Source organism: Myotis lucifugus, unplaced genomic scaffold, assembly GCF_000147115.1.
Source record: "Myotis lucifugus unplaced genomic scaffold, Myoluc2.0 scaffold_39, whole genome shotgun sequence".
NCBI lineage: Eukaryota > Metazoa > Chordata > Mammalia > Chiroptera > Vespertilionidae > Myotis > Myotis lucifugus.
Window position 1 is genome coordinate 1,353,824 of NW_005871087.1, and position 20,804 is coordinate 1,374,627.

Consider the following 20,804-nt stretch of genomic DNA (forward strand, 5'->3'; position numbering starts at 1 on the left):
GCTGTAGGAAAAGGATGGTCTTTTCAATAAATGGTGCAGGGACAATTAGGTATACACATGCAAACCAAACAAAATCCTAAACAAAAAAATTCACACTGCACTCAACAAATGAATTTCTAAGCTAAGTATAAAAGATAAAAACAAATCTTCTGGAAAAGAATACAAGAGACTATCTTCACATCTCAGCTTAGGAAAAGAGCTTTTAAATGGGGGATAGAAATCTGTTGGCACACAAGATTGAAAAAGACATTCAAGTAACGAAGAATTCCTAGGCATATTCTAAGAAACGACTCGTACTAATATAAAAAAAATCAACAGAAAAATGGACTAGAACTAAAACCTTATAAAGAAGAGGATTTCAAAAGGCCAACCTCATTGGTAACATAGAAAAGGAAAAACAGAATGAAAAACCACTGCTCAACTGAACAGAGGCAAAATTAAAGATTGACAAGGGCTGATTAGGATGTGATGAACAAAAACCTTCATGTTCTAATTAGCAGTTCTACTTTATTAGGTTAAAACTCACAAAATGTATGCACAGAAGATCCAAGAGAGATGTAAAAGAGTATGTATTTCTACATTTATCCAGAGAGATATATTAAGCATTAAAATCAGAAATCAAAGTAATTACCTTAAAAGCAAGGACAGTTGAGCCTTGGAGGGGGAAGTGGGACAGGCCAATGACTGGGAGGGGCTTCTGGAGTGCTGGCACCATTCTGTTCTCCTGACTTGGGCTGTGGTTAGAGTTGCTTGATTTGTGTACACAAAGGTGTGTACATTTTTGTGTTCTCTGTCACACTTCACAATTTAAAAAAAGTTTAAAAGAAACAGACATCATAACATTTCCTTACTGGTTTGTCAGTTTCAATTTCCTACATCTCAATTGCACTCTGCTGTTAAGTTCTATGTTTATCCATTACTCCACCTACCTCAATGGAATATTATGAACATCAAGGCAGATGTCTGACAAAACCCACCATTCAAGAAATAGCGACTGCAAGAAAATTCTGGAGATTGGCCACACAACAATGTAAATGTACTCAATACTACTGAACTATACATTTAAAAATGGTTAAGATTGTAAATTTGGTTATATATTACAATTAAAAATTTTTTAAGGCACAGTAGCTACAGATTTCATGCTCTTATTATAGCTCTTCAGCTATGAAAAGGTGCTGGCCTCTTGGCCATGGCCTAGTGACTCAAAGGAAGTAAACTACAAACGCAAACTCAATTAGGTAATAATGTAAGTTTCAAAACTGCACATTATCTTTGGACTTGCTGCCTCACTGCCTATAATTTATACTACGAAGAACTCAGCTTTGTTCAATTCCAAGATGTGGAACAAAACCAAAAGCTATTGTATAGTCTAAACCTTGGAGGTCTTGATATTTAATACACCCCTCTGTAATGTTCGGTGTTATTGATCATACATGAAATGAATTTAGAGAGCTAAAGAATATTCTGAGCCAATTATCCTATATTCCAATGTGTTTAAACTACTATAATTTTGTTTTTCTGATACAACAGAATCACAAATGCTGTTACATTATGCTGTTTCACTGAGGCAATCTATTGGACCAAAGTGGTGGTCCCTAAAACTGAGAAAGGTGAGAGACCATTCCTGCTCTTAAAGAGAAAATTTTACAGTGAAGACTTGACAAATTAAATATCACAACTTTATGAAGCAAGATTTTTGTTAAAGTCCTTCGGTGTTTCCCCCCTCACTAACCCATAAAGAGATTGTCATTCTGAGGCAAAAAGAAGGCAAAATAAAATGGTAGGTCAAAGCTGAACGAATCTAGCACTTTTCTATACATATTCTCTAAATAAAACCTTGTAAAGTGAACAAGGAAGGAAGAGTGTGTTCAGTGCTCTTAACTCCTTTCAAAAACAGATTTGTAAAAGACAACACACTTAACACAAAATTTGAATTAACTTTATTTCCCCTACAGTCAACAACTTCTCTGCATTGAATTTTAAAGCAACAAATTAAAATCCCCCAAATGACAAGGTATCAGAAATCCAGATTTAGTTACACTTTATTTGTGAAAATGTTCAGCCATCTGTAAAAGAACCATCATCTGGGTCAAAAATGAATTCTATAAATCAAAGAATATTCTACACTTTGGAAAAGAAAATCAGCAGTAACATTCTCACTGAATATTGTAAATTACACTTTTCTTCATAAAAGGTACATACTATTCTGCACTTTTCCACCAAAAGCAGTGGTGTAAGTTATGCTTGTTTGTATAAAAAAAGTTATATCCTGTGGCAGGAAAAACCCTTTCTCTTTCACGTTTACTAAACAACTGGAGAAAATGTTCAAGTCTATATAAAGTTGCCTATAAGCTGGAAAGTGAACATGTTCAATCTCCATTTATATGTTAGTGCATTTTTGACAACTGTCACATCTTTAAGAAAATTCCAATAGCATTACAGAGTGTTTCATCAAATGCTTAAGGGATTAAAACAACATGGAGCAGAGGACAAAATCATTGTGATAAGTGAAACTGTTATAAAATGAGAGAAGTCCAGGCAAAGTTTACAAATCCTTTGTCATTTTGAAGTCAGAGATAATGAACTTTGTCCACTTTAAGGGTTTTTTCCTTAATCTTTTACATGTAAACATAGTGCTAACCTCAGTGCTGAGATACAAACCCCATAAACCCCATCCTGGTAAGCAACATTCTGTTCAGTTGCCATGATTTCCAAAGGATATAAATTTAGCCCTTGAATGAACAATGTGTAAGATCTACTCTATAAGTACCTGGTGAAAACAACTGCTAACAGCAGCAATGTGCCAGCATAAAAAAAACCTATTTGAATCAATTAGTTACTCAGAGGTTCATCTTTGAGACAGCAGCTTCTTCTTAGAGCAAACAGTAAGCAACAGAAAATGTGCATTTGATGAAACATTCTTTGCACTGGAGAAACATGAAAATAAATATAATTCAAAGAAGTATAATTACGTTTCTAATACCTCTTTCTCAGACCTGTACTCGTTTACTAGTGTAGTTCAAGGAGCTTGTATCACATTTTATCATTCGTAATTTATATATTGCTATTTGGGTAATTCAAATAAAATGCAGGTCTTGTAAAATAAAAACATTAATAAGTATGCATGTGCCAGGGACCAAATTAGAGGGTTCTTTGGTGCAGTTAGTCCAAATTCTCAGATTTGAAGGATAATATGTACCAATAAAAAAAAATCTGCTGTTAGACATTTACAGCAGTGCTCTGTCTTGCTTCACATTTATAAGTCAAAAACAGCTGTTCTCAATAAGCCAATTTTATTTTTTAAATCAGGCATTGCCAGGAAATTTTGAACATTAACCTGGATCAGTGATGGTTCTGTACCCTCTGTTGTTGTGAAACATGACATGAGCTAAAGGCAAAGACTGGTTCTCACGAGGACAACTGCTTCAAGTTAGGAACCAGAATAGTTATTTAAACAGTCTTCTTAGATATTTTCTTGCCTTTCTTAAAAACGAGCTTATTTTTAATGTAGCCACGCTTCCTTTTCGTAGTCTAAAAAGAAAACAGAACACATGGTGTTAGTGCAGGTTTCCTACAGATTAAAAAAATACACACACGTGGTTTACTGCAACGTGAGGAAGATTCTCTTAATAAGCACTTAGCTCCTCAACAGTGAGTACCACTATCTATGCCAAGTATGCTGAAAAATTCAAGATAAACTGGAGTAGGTCCCTAGCTTTAAGAGAAAAGCAGTACTAGAGCATTCCTCTAATGCATATCACATACTCCTCACCATCAGACGAATGAACCCCCACATCCCCTCTCTACTATAAATGCCTAGCTGTAATAATAATTACATTTCCAGGCATGATAGAAATACTAAACCAAGGTATCAGAAAATGTTAATGCTGCTCCTGGTTTAGCCTCCAAGAATGAGCTGTGTGTCAGAAATACAAATTAAGTAACTTTGTACCTATCTACAAAAATGAAAAATAAAATTACTTGACACATTCTACATTTTAGGTAGAAAAATAGCACTTAAAAATGAAAAAACAGAAACCAAACACCTAGGAAAAAAACACCCCATAACATTCCTTGAGTTTCATAGATCTTTTAAAAATAATATGTTCTTAATACTTTCGGACCCCACTAAAATACTTTCAACACGTTTTCTGGTATAAAAACAAAAATTACTACAAATATGCTGGCAGAGATTACTGCAAAAATGTTTGTGATGTTAGAATCCTACAAGATAAATCAGACAGTGTCTGCCAATCTGACGTATCCACAGATATTGATAAAAGCAAGTATTTTTTGGAAACAAGTAATTTAACGTACCATCAAAGCACTGGGTTAGCAGAGGCTGAAGACTCAAGAGACTGACCCCTCTATTCAATTTTCACATTTAAATACAACTCTTGGAGATTTCAGAAACCTAGGGTACATCCTATATCGTGTACATTTATTTATGATGTTCAGTTTAAAACAATTTATAATTTTTGCTAACAGGGAAAAGAATAAGGCAAAATGCAATCCTTACTAAGGTTACAAAAATTTGTTGCTGCTAGCTTGGTTCATAATATGTTATTTTAACTTAAGGCAAAAAGTAAAAAATTTCAGAGGGCACAATTTTTAAAATTCAAACCAGGTCAAGGAGCTAGTTTCTTTATCATCATTACCTACAGATTTCGAACATGAAACCTCTTCTGCTAGATCATGCAAATGGCCCAGGTCTATGCAAAGTATGTAAAACTGGGCTGAGCCCTCACAGTGTTTTCTTCTCTGTGGGCAGCGAGCCATGCCAAAAAGTGTTTTCTGTAGCCCTGTACTACTGATACTAGTGCCTCAGCCATGTCAGCTTTGCAGCGCAGGAAAACTACCAGAATGACTGCTGTACTCACACGCCCACCCCTAGAGTAATAACCAGGGTGGAGAGAAGAACCAATCAACCAACCAACCAACCAGCATTCCTCTAGTGCTAGTACAAAACAGGTCATAGAAAGCCCTGGAAACTAGAAATTCAAAGTCCATGTTGTTGGCTACTAGAATATATATTTTGGACAAACAAGACAAACTATAAAAAGAGATAAATTTGATTTATCTATTCACTTCTTTATTTAGGGGAATGATGAGAAGACCAAAGAGGTCAGGATTAAGAAAATTTACTATCATCAGACAAGTTCAATGGTATTGTTCTTCAGAAAAAGTAGACCTTAACTGGGCTTAGATGGATTAGGAGTAAACTGCCTTGAGACTAGCAGCATTTGCTTTAACTTCTGCACTGAGGTGACTCACCAGTTTCTCTTACCACATGCCTGTGAGAAACCAGATCATCTGATTTATCATTTGATGTAAAGACTACTAGTAAATAAATCTGATGACTAACATATTGAGTGTCAGCTGTATGTGACATTTAAATACATCAGTCTAGATTTGGTAATCTGTATCTGGCATAGAAGTATTCATTTAAAAAGTTTCCATTTACATATCATACAGCTAATAAAAGTTTTTATTTACAGATCACACTTTTATAGTACAAATTGAAATAATCTGCATTCTGAATATATTTGAAATATATTTTAAACATAAAAGGATAATTGCTTCAATGACTTAAAATACAGACCACTCTCCCCCTCCCCCCATCCATGATTTCAATTATCCTTGGTCTGAAAATATTAAGTGGAAAATTCCAAATTTTATGTTATTCTGAGTAGTGTGATGAAATCTCGTGCTATCCACTTGGTCCCACCAGGTACATGAATTATCCCTTTGTCCAGTGCCTCCATGCTATATACATTCCCCACTTGTTAGTCACTTAGTAGCCATGCCAGATAACAGAACTGTCACGGTATCACAATGCTTGTATTCAAATAACCCTCATTTGACTTAACAATAGTCCTGAAGCACAAGAGTAGTGATGCTGGTAATTTGGATGTGCCAAAGAGAACCTTAAAAAGCACTTTCTTAAGTGAAGAGGTATCCTATATAATGAAAGGCTAACATGCAAACCGACCGAACGTTAGAACGATTGGTCGCTATGATGCGCACTGACCATCAGAGAGCAGATGCTCAACACAGGAGCTGCCCCCTGGTGGTCAGTGCACTTCCACAGGGCGAGCACTGCTCAGCCAGAAGCCTGGCTCACAGCTGGCGAGTGCAGCAGCGGTGGAGGGAGCCTCTCCCGCCTCCAAGGCCGTCAGACATCCCCCAAGGGCTCCTGAACTGCAAGAGGGCGCAGGCTGGGCTTAGGGACCCCTGCCCGAGTGCACAAATTTCGTGCACCAGGTCTCTAGTGTAAGTATAAGAAAAAAACAAACAAAACATAGTTTATACAGAGTTTGTGGTAGGTACTATATGCAGTTTCAGGCATCCGCTGGGGGTCTTGGAAGGTATCCCTCAAGAGTAAGGATAGTACCAGGGCTACATTAAAGATTTTTGGCATGGCCCTTGCTGGTTTGGCTCACTGGATAGAGCACTGGACTGAGAACTGAAGCATCCTGGTTTTGATTCCAGTCAAGGGCACATGACCGGGTTGTGGGCTCGATCCCCAGTGTGGGGTGTGCAGGAGGGAGGCAGCTGATCAATGATTCTCTCTCATCATTGATGTTTCTATCTCTCTCCCTTTTTCTCTCTCTGTAATCAATTAAAAATAAATACATACATACATACACACATACTTTTGGCATAGCTCACTCTTGTGAGCAATGTAAACCCAAGCACCTTTCAAGACTTAACACTGAAAATGGTCTAATAATAATGAGTATTATAAGGGTAGTAGCTTAACTTCATATTTCATGACTGCTCATTATTTCCAATTTCTCACAGAGGGCAACCTATATAAATATTCTTTTAGTAGTCTTTTGTAGCAAAGATTAGATCTCTTTCACTTAAGTGAGCAATAATGACCTCCAATAATATACTTTGTATCTTATTAAATATTTATTACAAAAGGACTGTAATAGTTTCATCATCGTAATTCCTGCCAACAAGAATGACAATTACATTTAATAATTATCATCTTAAGATAAATGATTTTTTTAAAATCTGGATTCAACCAACTTAAGCTTATTCTTTAATCAATGATTAATAAAGTAATATTATACTAAAAACAGAACATGAAAATGCAATATAAGTTTGCTTTGACCAAAAGATGAGGAATAGATCATAACTGTATTACTTGAGTGTTTGGCACTCTTAACTTTCATAAAAGTTCAGAAAGTGATGGTCACAAACACATCTTACTTTACAAATTAAGTCTTATTAATGGGCATTAGTAAGCTAAAGCCAGAATGCCTCTGGAAAATTGTTTGGTTCACTGTTAACCACTATGCTATGCAGAAAAAGCTGCTGGCTGGGATATCTGAAGTACTCAGTTGGAAAGGAATGCCCTTGGTAACTTGATATTTACTTAGTATGTACTAGTAAAGTGATAATCTTTATAAACCTGGAAAATGGAAATTTATTAGCAATTTTTCAGACAACCATGACTTCACTTGACACCTACCTTCTTTGACAAATACTTCTGTTTTGGGAAAATGTTGGTGACTCGAGGTTTGTGGTCCAGTGTTTCCCTGTTATCAGGAGCTTTCACTTTATATATCCTTACAAGCCAGTGTTCTGATGTAAAGGCCTCCTCCAAATGTTTGAATTTAATGTCCTTGTTTCCAATCTCAGCATTACGTGTTCGATCAAAACCTGGGGGTGTACGAAAATCCAGCTGCAAAAGTGACCATATTGGATGTTAACCATATTGGAAAACATTCAGAATTTGATTAGAAGGTAGTAAATGTTATCATCAGTGCAAAACCCTCTCCCTTTAAACTAGGAGAACATAATCAGAGTAATATATTGCAACAGTTCTCATTGCTGCTAACTAAATAGGAAAAAAATCAGGGAGATACTAAATACATCAGAATTAGAATTTCACTGAATCCTTAGAGTGGATAAGAACCCTGCAGGCATTAAAAAAAAGAGCAAAACAAAATGAAATCCATCCAAGCCCCTTTTATAGGTATATATAGAGAGAACACACAGAAGGGATGTCTTTTCTGCTTCAGGGTCTTACACTATCTATTCTCTCAGCCAGAAAGTTCTTCATTTAGCTATTTTGCATGGCTGGCTCCTTTCTATTCTTTGGTCTCAGCCCAAACACATCTCTTCAAGGAAGAATTTTCTTTTTTTCCTATACTTAAAGATATACTTTGACATAAAATTAGGTCAGTCATTAAAGTGTAAGCTTATTTTTAAAAAAACGTACTTTATATTACCAACTAGAGGCCTGGAGCACAAAAATTCGTGCACTGGGGAGGGGGGGGGGGGTTGTCCCCTCAGCCTGCCTGTGCCCTCCCCCTTGCAGTCTGGGAGTCCTCTGGGGATGTCCAACTGACGGCTTAGGCCAGCCGTGGGCAAACTATGGCCCGCGGGCCGGATCCGGCCCGTTTGAAATGAATAAAACTAAAAAAAAAAAAAAAAAAGACTGTACCCTTTTATGTAATGATGTTTACTTTGAATTTATATTAGTTCACACAAACACTCCATCCATGCTTTTGTTCCGGCCCTCCGGTCCAGTTTAAGAACCCATTGTGGCCCTCGAGTCAAAAAGTTTGCCCACCCCTGGCTTAGGCCATAGTCTGGCCACCCTCTGTGGGAGGCAACCGGCAGGCCGATCAGGGAATGGCGCTGGCAGGCTAGCAGCCGTCCCCGTCCCCCACTGACCCTCTGCCCACTGGCACCCGCCTTGGCTGGCCTGGAGCCGCCCACTCATTGGCCCCGCCCCCACCAACTGGTTATTCCACTGTTCAGTCAATTTGCATATTAGGCTTTTATTATATAGGATTAGTACTGACTTATAAAACCTCCAAATATTGTCTTGAAATTGGTTGTAGAAAAGTCTCCTCTGTTGTTTTCCTTATCTTTTACTCTTCAGTAAAAGTTTGTCTTTATTTTAAAAATTACCTGTGTCTTCCACCAGGATATAAGCTGCATGATGACCTTATCTCATTCAATGTAGCTTTATTTCCCAGTGTTATTTGTCAAATAAATGCAAAAGCATACTACATCCCAAAAGTGGGAACTATAAAGATAAAAAGGCCAAACCAAGGGCAGATTTATGAGGAATTAAGAAAGGAAAAACTGGGGGGAAGAGAGAAGATTTTAAATTCTCAGACTACATTTATGTTGACACAGAGCATAAGTGAATTCAACTTTAAAACAAAACCTAAATCTATTCTAATGAGGGATTTGTTCATGTATATCTATACAAAAGAAAAGTTATACTTCATGTCTTAAACATATATTATTCTTGAGTAGGGAAGGCATCAAAATGAAGACATGGTGGAAGCATGGCTTAAAACTGCTGATAAACTTTTGTTGTTGTTAATCCTCACCGAGGATATTTTTTCCATTGATTTTTAGAGAGTGTGGGAGAGGAGAAGGGAGAAGAAGGGGGGGGGGGGGGCTGGGAGAAAGGAAGAATAAAACAAAAAACACAGTTTCCTAAGGTGGAAGAAAAATGCCTTCAAAAAGCATGAGGTCAAAAGGAAAGCAAAAGTTGGATTTGAGCCTTAGTGTTAATTAATATTCTGGAAGGAAATCTTTGATCTAAATTTTTTTCCTAATTTTTCACATTTAAGTTTCAGAAATCTAAATTTAATGGAGGGGCATGTTGGGGAATTTTAGATAAGCACTTCTTTCTTTATAGCACAACCAAACATCATTATCCTTTTTTAGAGGCAAACAAGACCACTTTTAAAATATTCCCTTAAAAAAAGATTATAGTTAAACTAATGTAACTAACCTGCATTTCCCCAAATCGGTAATATGACATTTTATACATAAGGCAATTCAATAAAGTGGGGGATCCTGCTTTGTCTACACGGAATTCTCCTTGTGGGGTGAAATAGTCACTTTCCTACAAAAAAAAAATAAAAATCAATAGTTCATGTCAGTTAAATTTACAGGTCCCCCTAATTCCCCATAAACCAGCTTTTAGGGTGTATTCAGAAAGCCATATTTAGTTACATATCAAATAAATATTCTATCAGAGGATTAATTTATAAATTTAATGTGATCCCTTAAAAAAGCCCAAAATTATCTTGAGTGTTTTTAAAAGCGGAGTCTAGAAACCATTTATAAAAAATAAACAAGATTATCTAAGAAAACACAGAAAAAGAACAATACTGTTTGTTGGAGTAAGGAAAGGCAATTAATCCCACCAGATTATAACCATGACATAAAAACCTCAATAATTCAAAAGAATGGTACCAACACCATGGTTTTAATACCAGGTAGATTCACTCTCTCCAAATGCCCCATCCTCACCACAATTACTCATTTTCTGTTTTCTTTAATTGGTCTTTATTTTTTCATATGAACTCTAAAGTCAGTTCTTTAGTTGGGGGGAGTGTTTAGAAAATTCCTATAGTAATTTTATTGGGATCTATAACATTTATAAATTAACCTCTAACAAAGGCCAATTTGGCACTATAAACAGAAATTCCTAGTCTAGGAATTTACCCTACAAAGACACTTGTACATGGGCAAAGTAATGAGTATAAAAGTTACTTACTGTACCACTGTTTATGAGACTAAAAACTGGAAACAACCTAAATGACCATCAATAGGCACAGGTTAAATAAATCATGAATGCACTCACACAATGGAATACACTGTGTCAAAGTGAAAAAAAAAGAATGAAAACAGCTCTCCATATTCTAATATAGAAAAATTACTAAGATATATAGTGAAATTTTTAAAAAAAGCAGAACAGGGTGTATATTTTGCTACTATATCTGCTTGAATAAGAAGCATAAGAAAATAATAAGTGATTGCCATGGACTTTTTTTCTTTTCAGGGGGAGTGGTGGAGGTTGGTAAAGTTATACTGTATAGCCCTTTACATTTTACTTTTGAACCATTTGACTGTATTACCTACTCACAAACTTTAAAAATACTGAATATAAAAAGCATAGAAATTTAGAATTTCTATATAAATGTTCAAAGCATATATCTGGATCCATCACATGTCATAATATTAACACTGCTAAAGGAAATACAAATGAAAATCATATACTGAAAAATTAAATCAAGATTAGTGTAATACAAGGAAATATTTATTAATCAGTTTAGGGGAAATGTTACAGCATTTACATTTGAACAGGAAATGTGGGGCTTTACATGACACACATGCATAAATTCTCCCAAAAGGTTCTTTTATTCTGGATCAGTGATGAATCTCACTCTCATTTTTGGGCCTTCATCATTTAACCATTTGTACGCCATAAGTGTCTACAGACAAGTGGTGGATCTTTTTATTTTAAATTAAGAATATCGTGACAGTTAACTGGTTAAACCACTTGCTGGGTGCCCATCTTCTAAGAGCTCACAACTGAGTGGGAGAGATATGATAGAATCTACCTACAAAACAAGCTGTGTGTGATTTTGATGGTGAGTACACATGGATATACCAGAGAAGAGCTTCTAGAGGGGGGACAAATCTGTGGTAGGGAAGCTATCCCAGGAAAGAGAAGAGTATAAACACCACGTGTTAGATGAGTCAAGGAAAGAAACCACAGGGCAAGTTTCAAGACAGCTTGAAAAGACTGACTGAGTAAAGTAGACTGACAAGAGTGGGGGGAAAAGATGATAGAGGGACAAGATGCCAGCAAAGCAAAGTGTATGAAGGAGCTTGGATTTTATACCATGACCTAATTACAGAGATTGTTACGTACCAGCCACTAGGCTGAGGCTTCACCTACATTACTACAAAGTCTCAAAAAAGCATTACAAATGAATTATTCCTGGCATTCCCATTAGTGATAATCTGAAGCTGCCTTAATCACCATTATACTACCAGAACCTAGAACAAGACCTAGTGCTCAAAGCATATAATACTGATTGGTGAAAAATAACTTGCTCATAGCACCAAGCTGACAGTGGCAGGGTTTTAGTTCTAACTGATGTCTGTCTTTGGTTTTAAGGCCCTTTTCCTTAATCAATCAAAGGCTTTTAAACTGTAAAGTGACATGATCAATGTCATGTTAGACTGGGAGAGGGAATCTAAGGGGCCTTCATCATTTAACCATTTGTATGCCATAAGCATCTACAGACGCAAGCGGTGGATAGCAATTTTAAGGTCACTGTTCTATTTCAGGTTTATGATCATAAGGGTCAGTAACAGAGTGGAAACAATGGAAATGGAAAGAAAGGGCAGAACTGCAAAGGCTGTGAAGGAGTCAAAGCAAAAGTCTTGACAAAAGATTGCTTTGGAGAACAGAAATATCAAGTACGAATTTCAAAAGGTTTAAAATTGGGAAAAGTGCTTATAGTATCTTCATAGTACATTCAGAGTGAGAGTCTAAACTTGGGAATAAAATAATGAAAACAAATACTATGCAGGTAGCAAAATAAGAGAATTACTTGGACCTGTGAGCTGTCTTAAAACACCTGAACTAACCGTTTCTTACCCGAATGTCTTTTGGATGTTCCCCTTCAGCTATCCTAACCATCCAGAGGAACTTGTTGATGTCATCACCAGAATAGCCAATAACCCCTCCAAAAATAACCAAAACATAATCTACATCCAGACTCCTCATGATTTTATAGGCTGCTGTTTCATTTGAAGACATAGCTTTTCCCACCTACAGAAAAAAATGAGAATGTGTATACTTAGCCCCATAATATGCTAAAAAAGAAATAAATGCACATTTTTACCTTATGAAGGAATGTCAAGAATCTGATTTACATGGAATTCTTTTTATAGAAATGATTTGCTATGAATTCAACAAATTTACTGAGATTTAGAAGCACCTCACTCCCTATAAGGTATAGCAGAAATGTCAAAATCAGAATAAATGTTTTAATATTTTGCTAATTATTTCATGAAATGAACATTTTAATATAAAAGCAGGCAAGCTTAAAAGAAATAGAACTTCTCATTACCTCAAAGCCAGGTATGACTAGCAATCTAGCCAGCACAAATATATTCTTCTCCTTAGTCTACCAGACATCTGATAATTAGCTACAACACTATTACAAGTAAAACTCATTTGGTTAATATCCACTATTGATTTAAAATCTTTAAAAAACAGAGAGGTGATTACCTTAATTTAGGTAAATTGGTTAACAGGTTAACAGAGTGAACATTCCCTGAACACAGTGCATTTCTTTTACATATTTGCAAATAATTATCTTTTTTTAATCTTTAGTTAAGGAATTACAAATGTGTCCTCATTCCCCCCCATTAACCCCCATCCTCCCCCACAAATAATTATCTTAATTTATAAAATGGAAAATACAAGTCAAATTTAGTGTTTTAAAAGTTTCAGATTTTTGGTGTTGGAAAAAATTAAAAAAAGTTTCAGATTTTGCCTAATTCTCATAAGATATGAGATCTGCCAGAAATCAGCTTACAATTCTGAATGATACTTAAATAAGTAAATATGCACAACCTGAACCCACTTTATGGAATGAATTGTATAAAGAGAAATTTTGAGAATTCTGCAAGCAAAGAGTACATTCACCTCCATTTATCCTTCTTAATTACAAGTAAAGCCTGATTGCTAAGTAATAAAAATTTATAACTTTGATCTGTTGGTTATTGAATTCTTACCAGTGCTATGTGGCTGTTATTCCAGGTATTATTATCCACCAAAGTAGTTCTATTAGCCATTCCAGCTATCTGATAGCCATAATCCCACCAAGACATCACTCGGGCATGTTCATCTGTATTTTGCCTTAGCCAAAAGTAAGCTTCTCTAAAATCATCTAAGATATTCCTGGTGCTGAAAAGAATCACAATATTCTTTTAAATGAGATCTTATAAATGTGAAGAGAGTAATTTAAAATCTTGAGGTGTTCAACCATTGAATTAATCTCACATTCTAAGGGCAGTCTTTAAAAGCCTCAAAAAATGGGGGTTGGGGAGAGATCAGTGAAGAGCTAATGCTTTTTAAACTTTAATATGCATGCACATCTCCTGGGTATCTTGAAAAGAAACAGATTCTGATTTAGTAGTTCTGGGGTGGGGCCTGATATTTTGCAAGTCTAATAAGCACCCAAATGAAGCAGAAGCTGGTGTGGCAATATATAAATGATCTCTTCTTCAATTTCAGCTGCATCATAATCACCTAGAGGGCTTATTAAATCAGAGATTGCTGAGCTCCACCTCTAGGTTTCTGATTCAATAGGCTTTCCGAGGGGTCAAGAATTTGCATTTCTAACAGGCTTCCTGGTAATGATGTTGCTGTATAGCAAGTCCTTGAATAACAATCCTTATGTCTCATCAACGTTATAGGAATAGAACTCTTGTTCATCTAGCCTATGGTAAAGTTGGTTTCATTATATGTTGTTTTGTTTAGTCACAGATCCTATCTATGATGTTAAGTGAGAACTTATTGTATGTCCATGGACCACATTTTGAGAAAAACTAATATACATGTTATGAATGCAAAGACATTCTGGACAAGAGCATGAAATACAATGATTACTACCCACATGTGGTGGGAGGGGAGGGTGAGAAGAAAGGCTGTATGAAAAACATGGTAGATTCAAATGCAGAGCCTCACAAACATTCCTTTTTTTAATTCTTAACCACTGAGACAGAAAAAAAAGGCATAGGTATAAAATCCTTTTGTAGCCAAGTTATTTTCTTACCCATCATGATTGTAAGAGGCCAGGACCACACTTGGACTAGAATAGGCATTGCTTGTGACCCAGGTACAGTGGACTGCAAACATCATCAATAGCATCAGCATCAACATGGTGACAATGCTTTTTATATTAGGACCTAATCCCTCTTCAGTTTTTTCCTGTTCAGTTACATGTTTCCTCACTTTACCTGCCTGAAGATACAAAAAACTGGTTAGACAAATTCATCATTTCACTGGTTTCATTGAGACATTTAAGAAAAGTTGGGAGAATGTTAATCTGTCAATTTAATCCTTTGAGGGAAAAAATGTATAACCATCAGGTATTCTTGAGTGAGTGATAAGTTTTCTAAAAATTAGCAAGGTAGATTCTCAAACTAAATGTGAATGAGGTGGTTTCCTGGAACTATACACAATTCAGGAGCTGGTCACAGACGAAAATATCTCCAGTAAGAAGCTGCTGTCAAACCGAATATTCTTATGTTTTATGTATGTACAAAGGAGATAACCAAATGGCCTCATTCTAGCAAGCTTTTCTTACAAAACCCAAATTCCTCATTCTGAAAACGAAACTGTCCAACTGTAATCCAGACTATGTAGAACTTTAATATAAGACAAAAACAGCGTTATAACAATCAACCTTCCAATTTCCAAACCCCAAAACCAACAGACATATTAAAATTAAGATTACATTTTTATAATATATTTTATTGATTTTTTACAGAGAGGAAGGGAGAGGGATAGAGAGTTAGAAACATCGATCAGCTGCCTCCTGCACACCTCCTACTGGGGATGTGCCCGCAATCAAGATACATGCCCTTGACTGGAATCGAACCTGGGACCTTTCAGTCCACAGGCCGACACTCTATCCACTGAGCCAAACTGGTTAGGGCAAGATTACATTTTTAAAACTACAACAACCACCACCAAAAAACCAGAACAGAAAACTGAACAGAGTCATAAGCTCTACATTGCTAGGCTAGTTAAGAAACCACAAAATAAAACATAACCACAAACACAAAAGTAGGTATGTGCTGTATTAAAACAAACCTGTATGAATTATATTGGGCCTATGTAGTAAGGAAAGCTTTTCAAAGTTAATACTTATCCTGGAAAGTTTCATTGCTTACTGGTATTTAAAAACTAGTTAATATTCAAATGAAGTTTAGTATGTCATCCAAGACAAGCGCTCTAATCTTTTTTTTTTCCAGGGGAGAGTGGGAACGCAGTCCCCCATTACCACAAATTATGCAGTCAAATTTCCCACATTTGGGGGAATTGCAGGGGTCAGCACATCCAGAGTACAGTGGATAAGCCTTGCCCTGGGAAAACCACCTTCCTGATCACGGTATCTCCCCTGTCAGGTAAGCCAATTTTTACAAGTCTTTTCCACATTTGCACCAAATATGACGTTGCTCTTCACTTAACCTGACAGGTTAAAAGTAAAAGTAAATTACATGCCCTGGCTGGGTGACTCAGTTCGCTGGAACATCATCCAGTACACCAAAACAAAACAAAACAAAACAAAACAAAAACAAAAAAAAAGTTTCAAGTTTACACTGAACATGGACCTCAAAGATAAGCGTTTGTGCACATGGTTTCAATGGGGTTTATAATGCTCAATGTTATGTAACTTAGTAGGCCACTACGTTTTTGCTCTCAAAAATAGAGGGATTTTAGATAAAACCTGACCAAAATGAAATGAGAATTCCTACTCTGGTTGCATTCTACTTTCTTATTCTTACCTAAAAGACCAAGCAGGATTCAAAGTTTTAGGCAAACAGTAGAGACCAACTAGAAATGTCAGTTTGTCTAAATCCTATTTAATCACATTTCTTAATATTAATAGTTCTTACTATGGTAGAAAAATAAAGCATATAAAATTTTTAAAGGCCTTACTTTAGATTCCCCACCTTATCATACAAATTTCCTGGGTTTCTTTTGTCATCCTCATCACTGCTGTCCTCCACAGGTGGGTTTTCCCTTTTCATGTCATCCCCCAAATAGTGCTCAAAAACATTAGAGAAGGCAATTGCAGACAGCATACAAACGACGGGAGTCAAAGTCAACATCAGCCGCACCATCACTCCAGCAAAGTAGACAGCGCTGATGGCATACAGAGCAACTGGAAAGACAAGCTCTCTTGTAACACTTCAGAAAAGAAAATGTTCGCAGGAGACTGAACTAAGTATTTTATACCACATTATAAACCAAATCTAAAAACAGACATCTCATAAAAGAGTTAATTGTTTTTAAATTGATAATACCAACCAAATGATTTAATAGTCATATTTAGAAATTATAGCTAATGCTAACTAGACACTATATATCAACAATTTAGAGAAATGTATCATGCTTTAAATTTAATTATAGTAATTATAGTTATGGAAAATGAGACAAATCCATTGTCAATATCATCACATATTAAAAAATCCATAGTTGATAGATGAAAACATATTTGAGGAATTATTTATCAGGCAGAGTAAGTTTATAGAATCAAATAAAGTCTGTGAAAAGCTAGTGCCAGTATCTGGCATAAAGCTTGCTCTAAAGTAAAAATAGGATGAGGAGAATATAATGTATTAGCCCAAGGAGGAACCTGTTATTAGTAAGAGACTTTTTTAAAAATTCCAAAGTATTTTCCAAAAGCCAAAGCCTTCCACATAATGTGCTAACCATCAGGAAGGATCTACCATTTCAGGCTGAAGGCTACATGAATTCATAAAGTCAATGAGTAATTTGAGCTCCTATTCTCAAGTAAGGTTAATTAAAATTTCATTTCCTCACTAAAAAATTATACCATATTCATACTGTATATCTCAATAAATTTTACATATGTGCATACCTATGTAATTATCACCCGTCCTATATAATAAATGGCTAATATGCAAATCGACCAAACGTTGGAACAAACCAGTCGCTATGATGTGCACTGACCACAGGGGGCAGACGCTCAATGCAGGAGCTGCCCCTGGTAGTCAGTGCTCTCCCATAGGGGGAGAGCTGCTCAGCCAGAAGCCCAGAGCCGAGCTTAAGGCTGGGGAGCCTCTCTTGCCTCCACGGCAGTGCTAAGGCTATGGGCCTAAGCCGTCGGTCAGCCATCCCCCAAGGCTCCTGGACTGCAAGAGGACGCAGGGTGGGCTGAGGCACGCCCCCCCCCTCCCGCACAAATTTTGTGCACCAGGCCTCTAGTATCAAAATATAGAGCTTCCTCAGAAGGATCCCTCACACCTCTTCCCAGTCAATAACTGCTCTCCCCACTCCCTGCCTATAAAAAAAAGTAATCACTATTTGGACTTTTAAAGCATTAACTTAATTTTCTTATTCTTGAACTTTATTTTTAAAATTATATAAAAATGTTCCTTTTTAATTGGCTTTTTAGGTTAACCCATGCTATTATTCTTTTATTAATAGCTGTGTTGTTGTATTCCATTGTACGAATACATCGGAATTTCTTTTTCTATTCTACTGCTAATAACCTTTGGAATGTTTCTAATTAGGGGCTATTCTGAATAAAGTTGCATTATTAAACATGTCCTTTGTTGGACATACACACTCACTTCTCTTGGAATTAGGATTGCTGAGTCATGAGGTGGGCAATATGTTTAAGCTAAATCTTTTTTGAATGATGCAATATTATCATGGCCTTTTCCAGAGAGACTGGTCTACATACACAAGAAGAATGAGTGTCATCCTTTGGTTAGAACTCATGCAGGTGTTTTATTTTCCTCCTACTTCATTCTGGAATAGTACCTTGAGTATCACTCATAGTCCAAGCCGCATACTTGTATAAATTCAAGTCCCGGTACTACAGATTATTTTTGTGTATGTTGCTTTTTTCAGTTTATTAGTTGAAAATTTACACAAATCTATCAGTGAAGAGGGTGTTTGCTTAAAAGTGATTCTTATTCCATTACAAAATGTACTTTGCACTGAAATTTCAATGATGGTCACCCCTGCAAACTTCTTTCTACTTAGTCAGATCTAACTTAGAAAATTAAATCAAGACTATGCTGTAAGCAAAGTTATAATTTCCAATTCTTAGCCACAGACTATAATAACCTCCCAGAAAATGTAGTAAATTGAATGAAAATGTTATATGAGTCCTAAATTAAAAGTTAATAAAATACATATAATATAAATTCACTGGGTTTTTCTTGCTTAAGATTTATGCAAGAAATTTATCTTGACTATGCAGAGTCATGCAAAGAAGAATAAAACTTTGAAGTGATGTCAATAATGAAAATAACTGTTCTAAAGCTAAGTATTTATTAAAAATCTCTTACCAAACACTCTTTCATCGTTGATATTTTTAATGCAGAACCATAGGCCTGCTGGGAAGGTACACACAAGAATATGTAGATCAAAGAAGAAAGACACCCAAGTCGTAGGTTGATGCTCAGACACTGATGCAATAATTGGAATATGTATTTTTGCATACCTGGAATTTTAAAAAGTTAATACTTAATATTAAATAAAATCCTTTTTGATGGAAAAATTTTCTTTGACTGTAGATATAATTTCTATCTTCTAACCCTTGTCACTCATAAGTATATTCCAACATAACCTGTTGTATTATAAATCTGGTCCACATTAATAAAACAAACTAATATGTCATCCCTAAAATTAGGAGAATTATCTAAGGCTAGTTATATTAAAAAAGTGTTGGCTCTGACTTTTAATACAAAAATCTTTGCTTAAACAGGAATTTATTCTGCATTTTAACTTAGCACCTCCTACATCTCACTACCTTTTAGACTTATTATTACTAGCAAAAATAAGATATCATATTGCCACAATACTTTTCTTAGCAAGGCAATGAGAGAAATAGAAAGGACAGGACAAATTATTCCTGAAATGCCCCAAGATTCCAAAGTAGTCCATTAAAGTTTAGAAAGTAAGAATAAATATTACTGACAAAAATTTATCTACTGAAGATTTTCCTCAAACTCTTTGGGGTCCATTGGCTGATCTCTTCAATTATGTGTCCAAATGTTAGTTTCAGTCATTAGTATATATTTGCTTATGCCCTTTAATTAGACCTTCTGATATCACATCAATGGGAAGGCCCATTCAATAAATTGTGATAGGTTTTTTATTGGGCCATTTAGGGAGTAACAAAGAAGATAGAACAGTGAAAACAGAGAAGACAGGTAAATTATAAATCAAAGGATATTTTCTCATCCTCAACCGAGTTAAAGACGGCTCCCGCAGAGTACGCGCAATTCACGCGAGCCGACTTAACTCGTTTCCCCCACTCCAAGTGTTAAAAGCACACAAATATTCTGTAGTATATGTAATAAATTAAAATATCAAGAAACTTAGTGTGGCATTAAAAAACATTAAAACTTTTTCTTCACATATATACAGCATATGAGCCTTAATGATTAAAAAGTAAATACTAATAGATGGAAACTTTGAATACATTGGTAAAAATAAAAATCAATCATTAAAATTGCACAAATGTTATCTGAAATGTTTTGACCAAACTAAAATAAGGAGTTGTCCATGCAGAATCAAAATACATGTCATGCATATCATACTAAAGGTGCATTCCAAGTAGGTATTATAACAAAGAAAAAATACAAGGGATTCCAATCAACACTTACTAAATTAGTATAAGTAAGATACTTTTAAAATGTTACCCAAGACTGATGGTGATGCTGACAATATAAGAACAGAGGGGGGAAAAATGGTATTTTAATGAGGGCAAATAACTTATCTGCACTTACCCAGTGTCCCACAAGGAGTAAAACCTGCCACTCCATGGTGCAATGTAACCTTAAAAGGAAAAATGTAGAAGCAATTAATCTGCCTTTTAAATTTGTTTTTGTTTTATTGGTTTTATATTTACTGATTATTATGGCTTAATTTAACCTAATACTTAAACTTTTCAGTTTTAATTTGTAGATGACAACATATTTCACAGGGCTGGCAGTCAGATAAAATGTTAGTGTGATCAATGGAAAACAAATATCCATGGAGATTACATTTCCAGAGAAACACAAGTGGATAGATAAAATTGTAGGAAGTTTTCCAATTCTCTCATACACTTCATATTGACTAGTAAAACAAAGCTAAGATAGTAAGAAAGCACTGGATAATATTTAAAAAGGGGGGTGGGTGGTGGTGTCTAAATTATCTATACTAATAAAAGGGTAATATGCTAATTAGACCAGAC

At 35.7% G+C, this 20,804-nt stretch overlaps 1 protein-coding gene and 1 non-coding gene across 2 annotated transcripts in view; both read right to left on the bottom strand.

Moving 5' to 3' along the window:
• Window positions 1-1,917: 1,917 nt before the first annotated feature.
• Window positions 1,918-20,804, bottom strand: part of STT3B (STT3B, catalytic subunit of the oligosaccharyltransferase complex) — a 76,969-nt gene continuing 58,082 nt past the window's right edge. Inside the window, exons 10-18 of the mRNA XM_023752913.1 lie at window positions 20,356-20,404; window positions 18,910-19,064; window positions 16,537-16,748; window positions 14,631-14,818; window positions 13,588-13,759; window positions 12,443-12,616; window positions 9,776-9,889; window positions 7,484-7,696; window positions 1,918-3,531 (exon numbers count right to left, since the gene is read on the bottom strand). Coding sequence (XP_023608681.1) covers window positions 3,451-3,531; window positions 7,484-7,696; window positions 9,776-9,889; window positions 12,443-12,616; window positions 13,588-13,759; window positions 14,631-14,818; window positions 16,537-16,748; window positions 18,910-19,064; window positions 20,356-20,404 — 1,358 coding nt within the window. The 3' untranslated portion in view covers window positions 1,918-3,450. The remainder of the gene's footprint in view (window positions 3,532-7,483; window positions 7,697-9,775; window positions 9,890-12,442; window positions 12,617-13,587; window positions 13,760-14,630; window positions 14,819-16,536; window positions 16,749-18,909; window positions 19,065-20,355; window positions 20,405-20,804) is intronic.
• LOC111825771 lies at window positions 15,832-15,995 on the bottom strand. Its single transcript, XR_002828958.1, has one exon. It is a non-coding gene; the product is annotated as a U1 spliceosomal RNA (small nuclear RNA).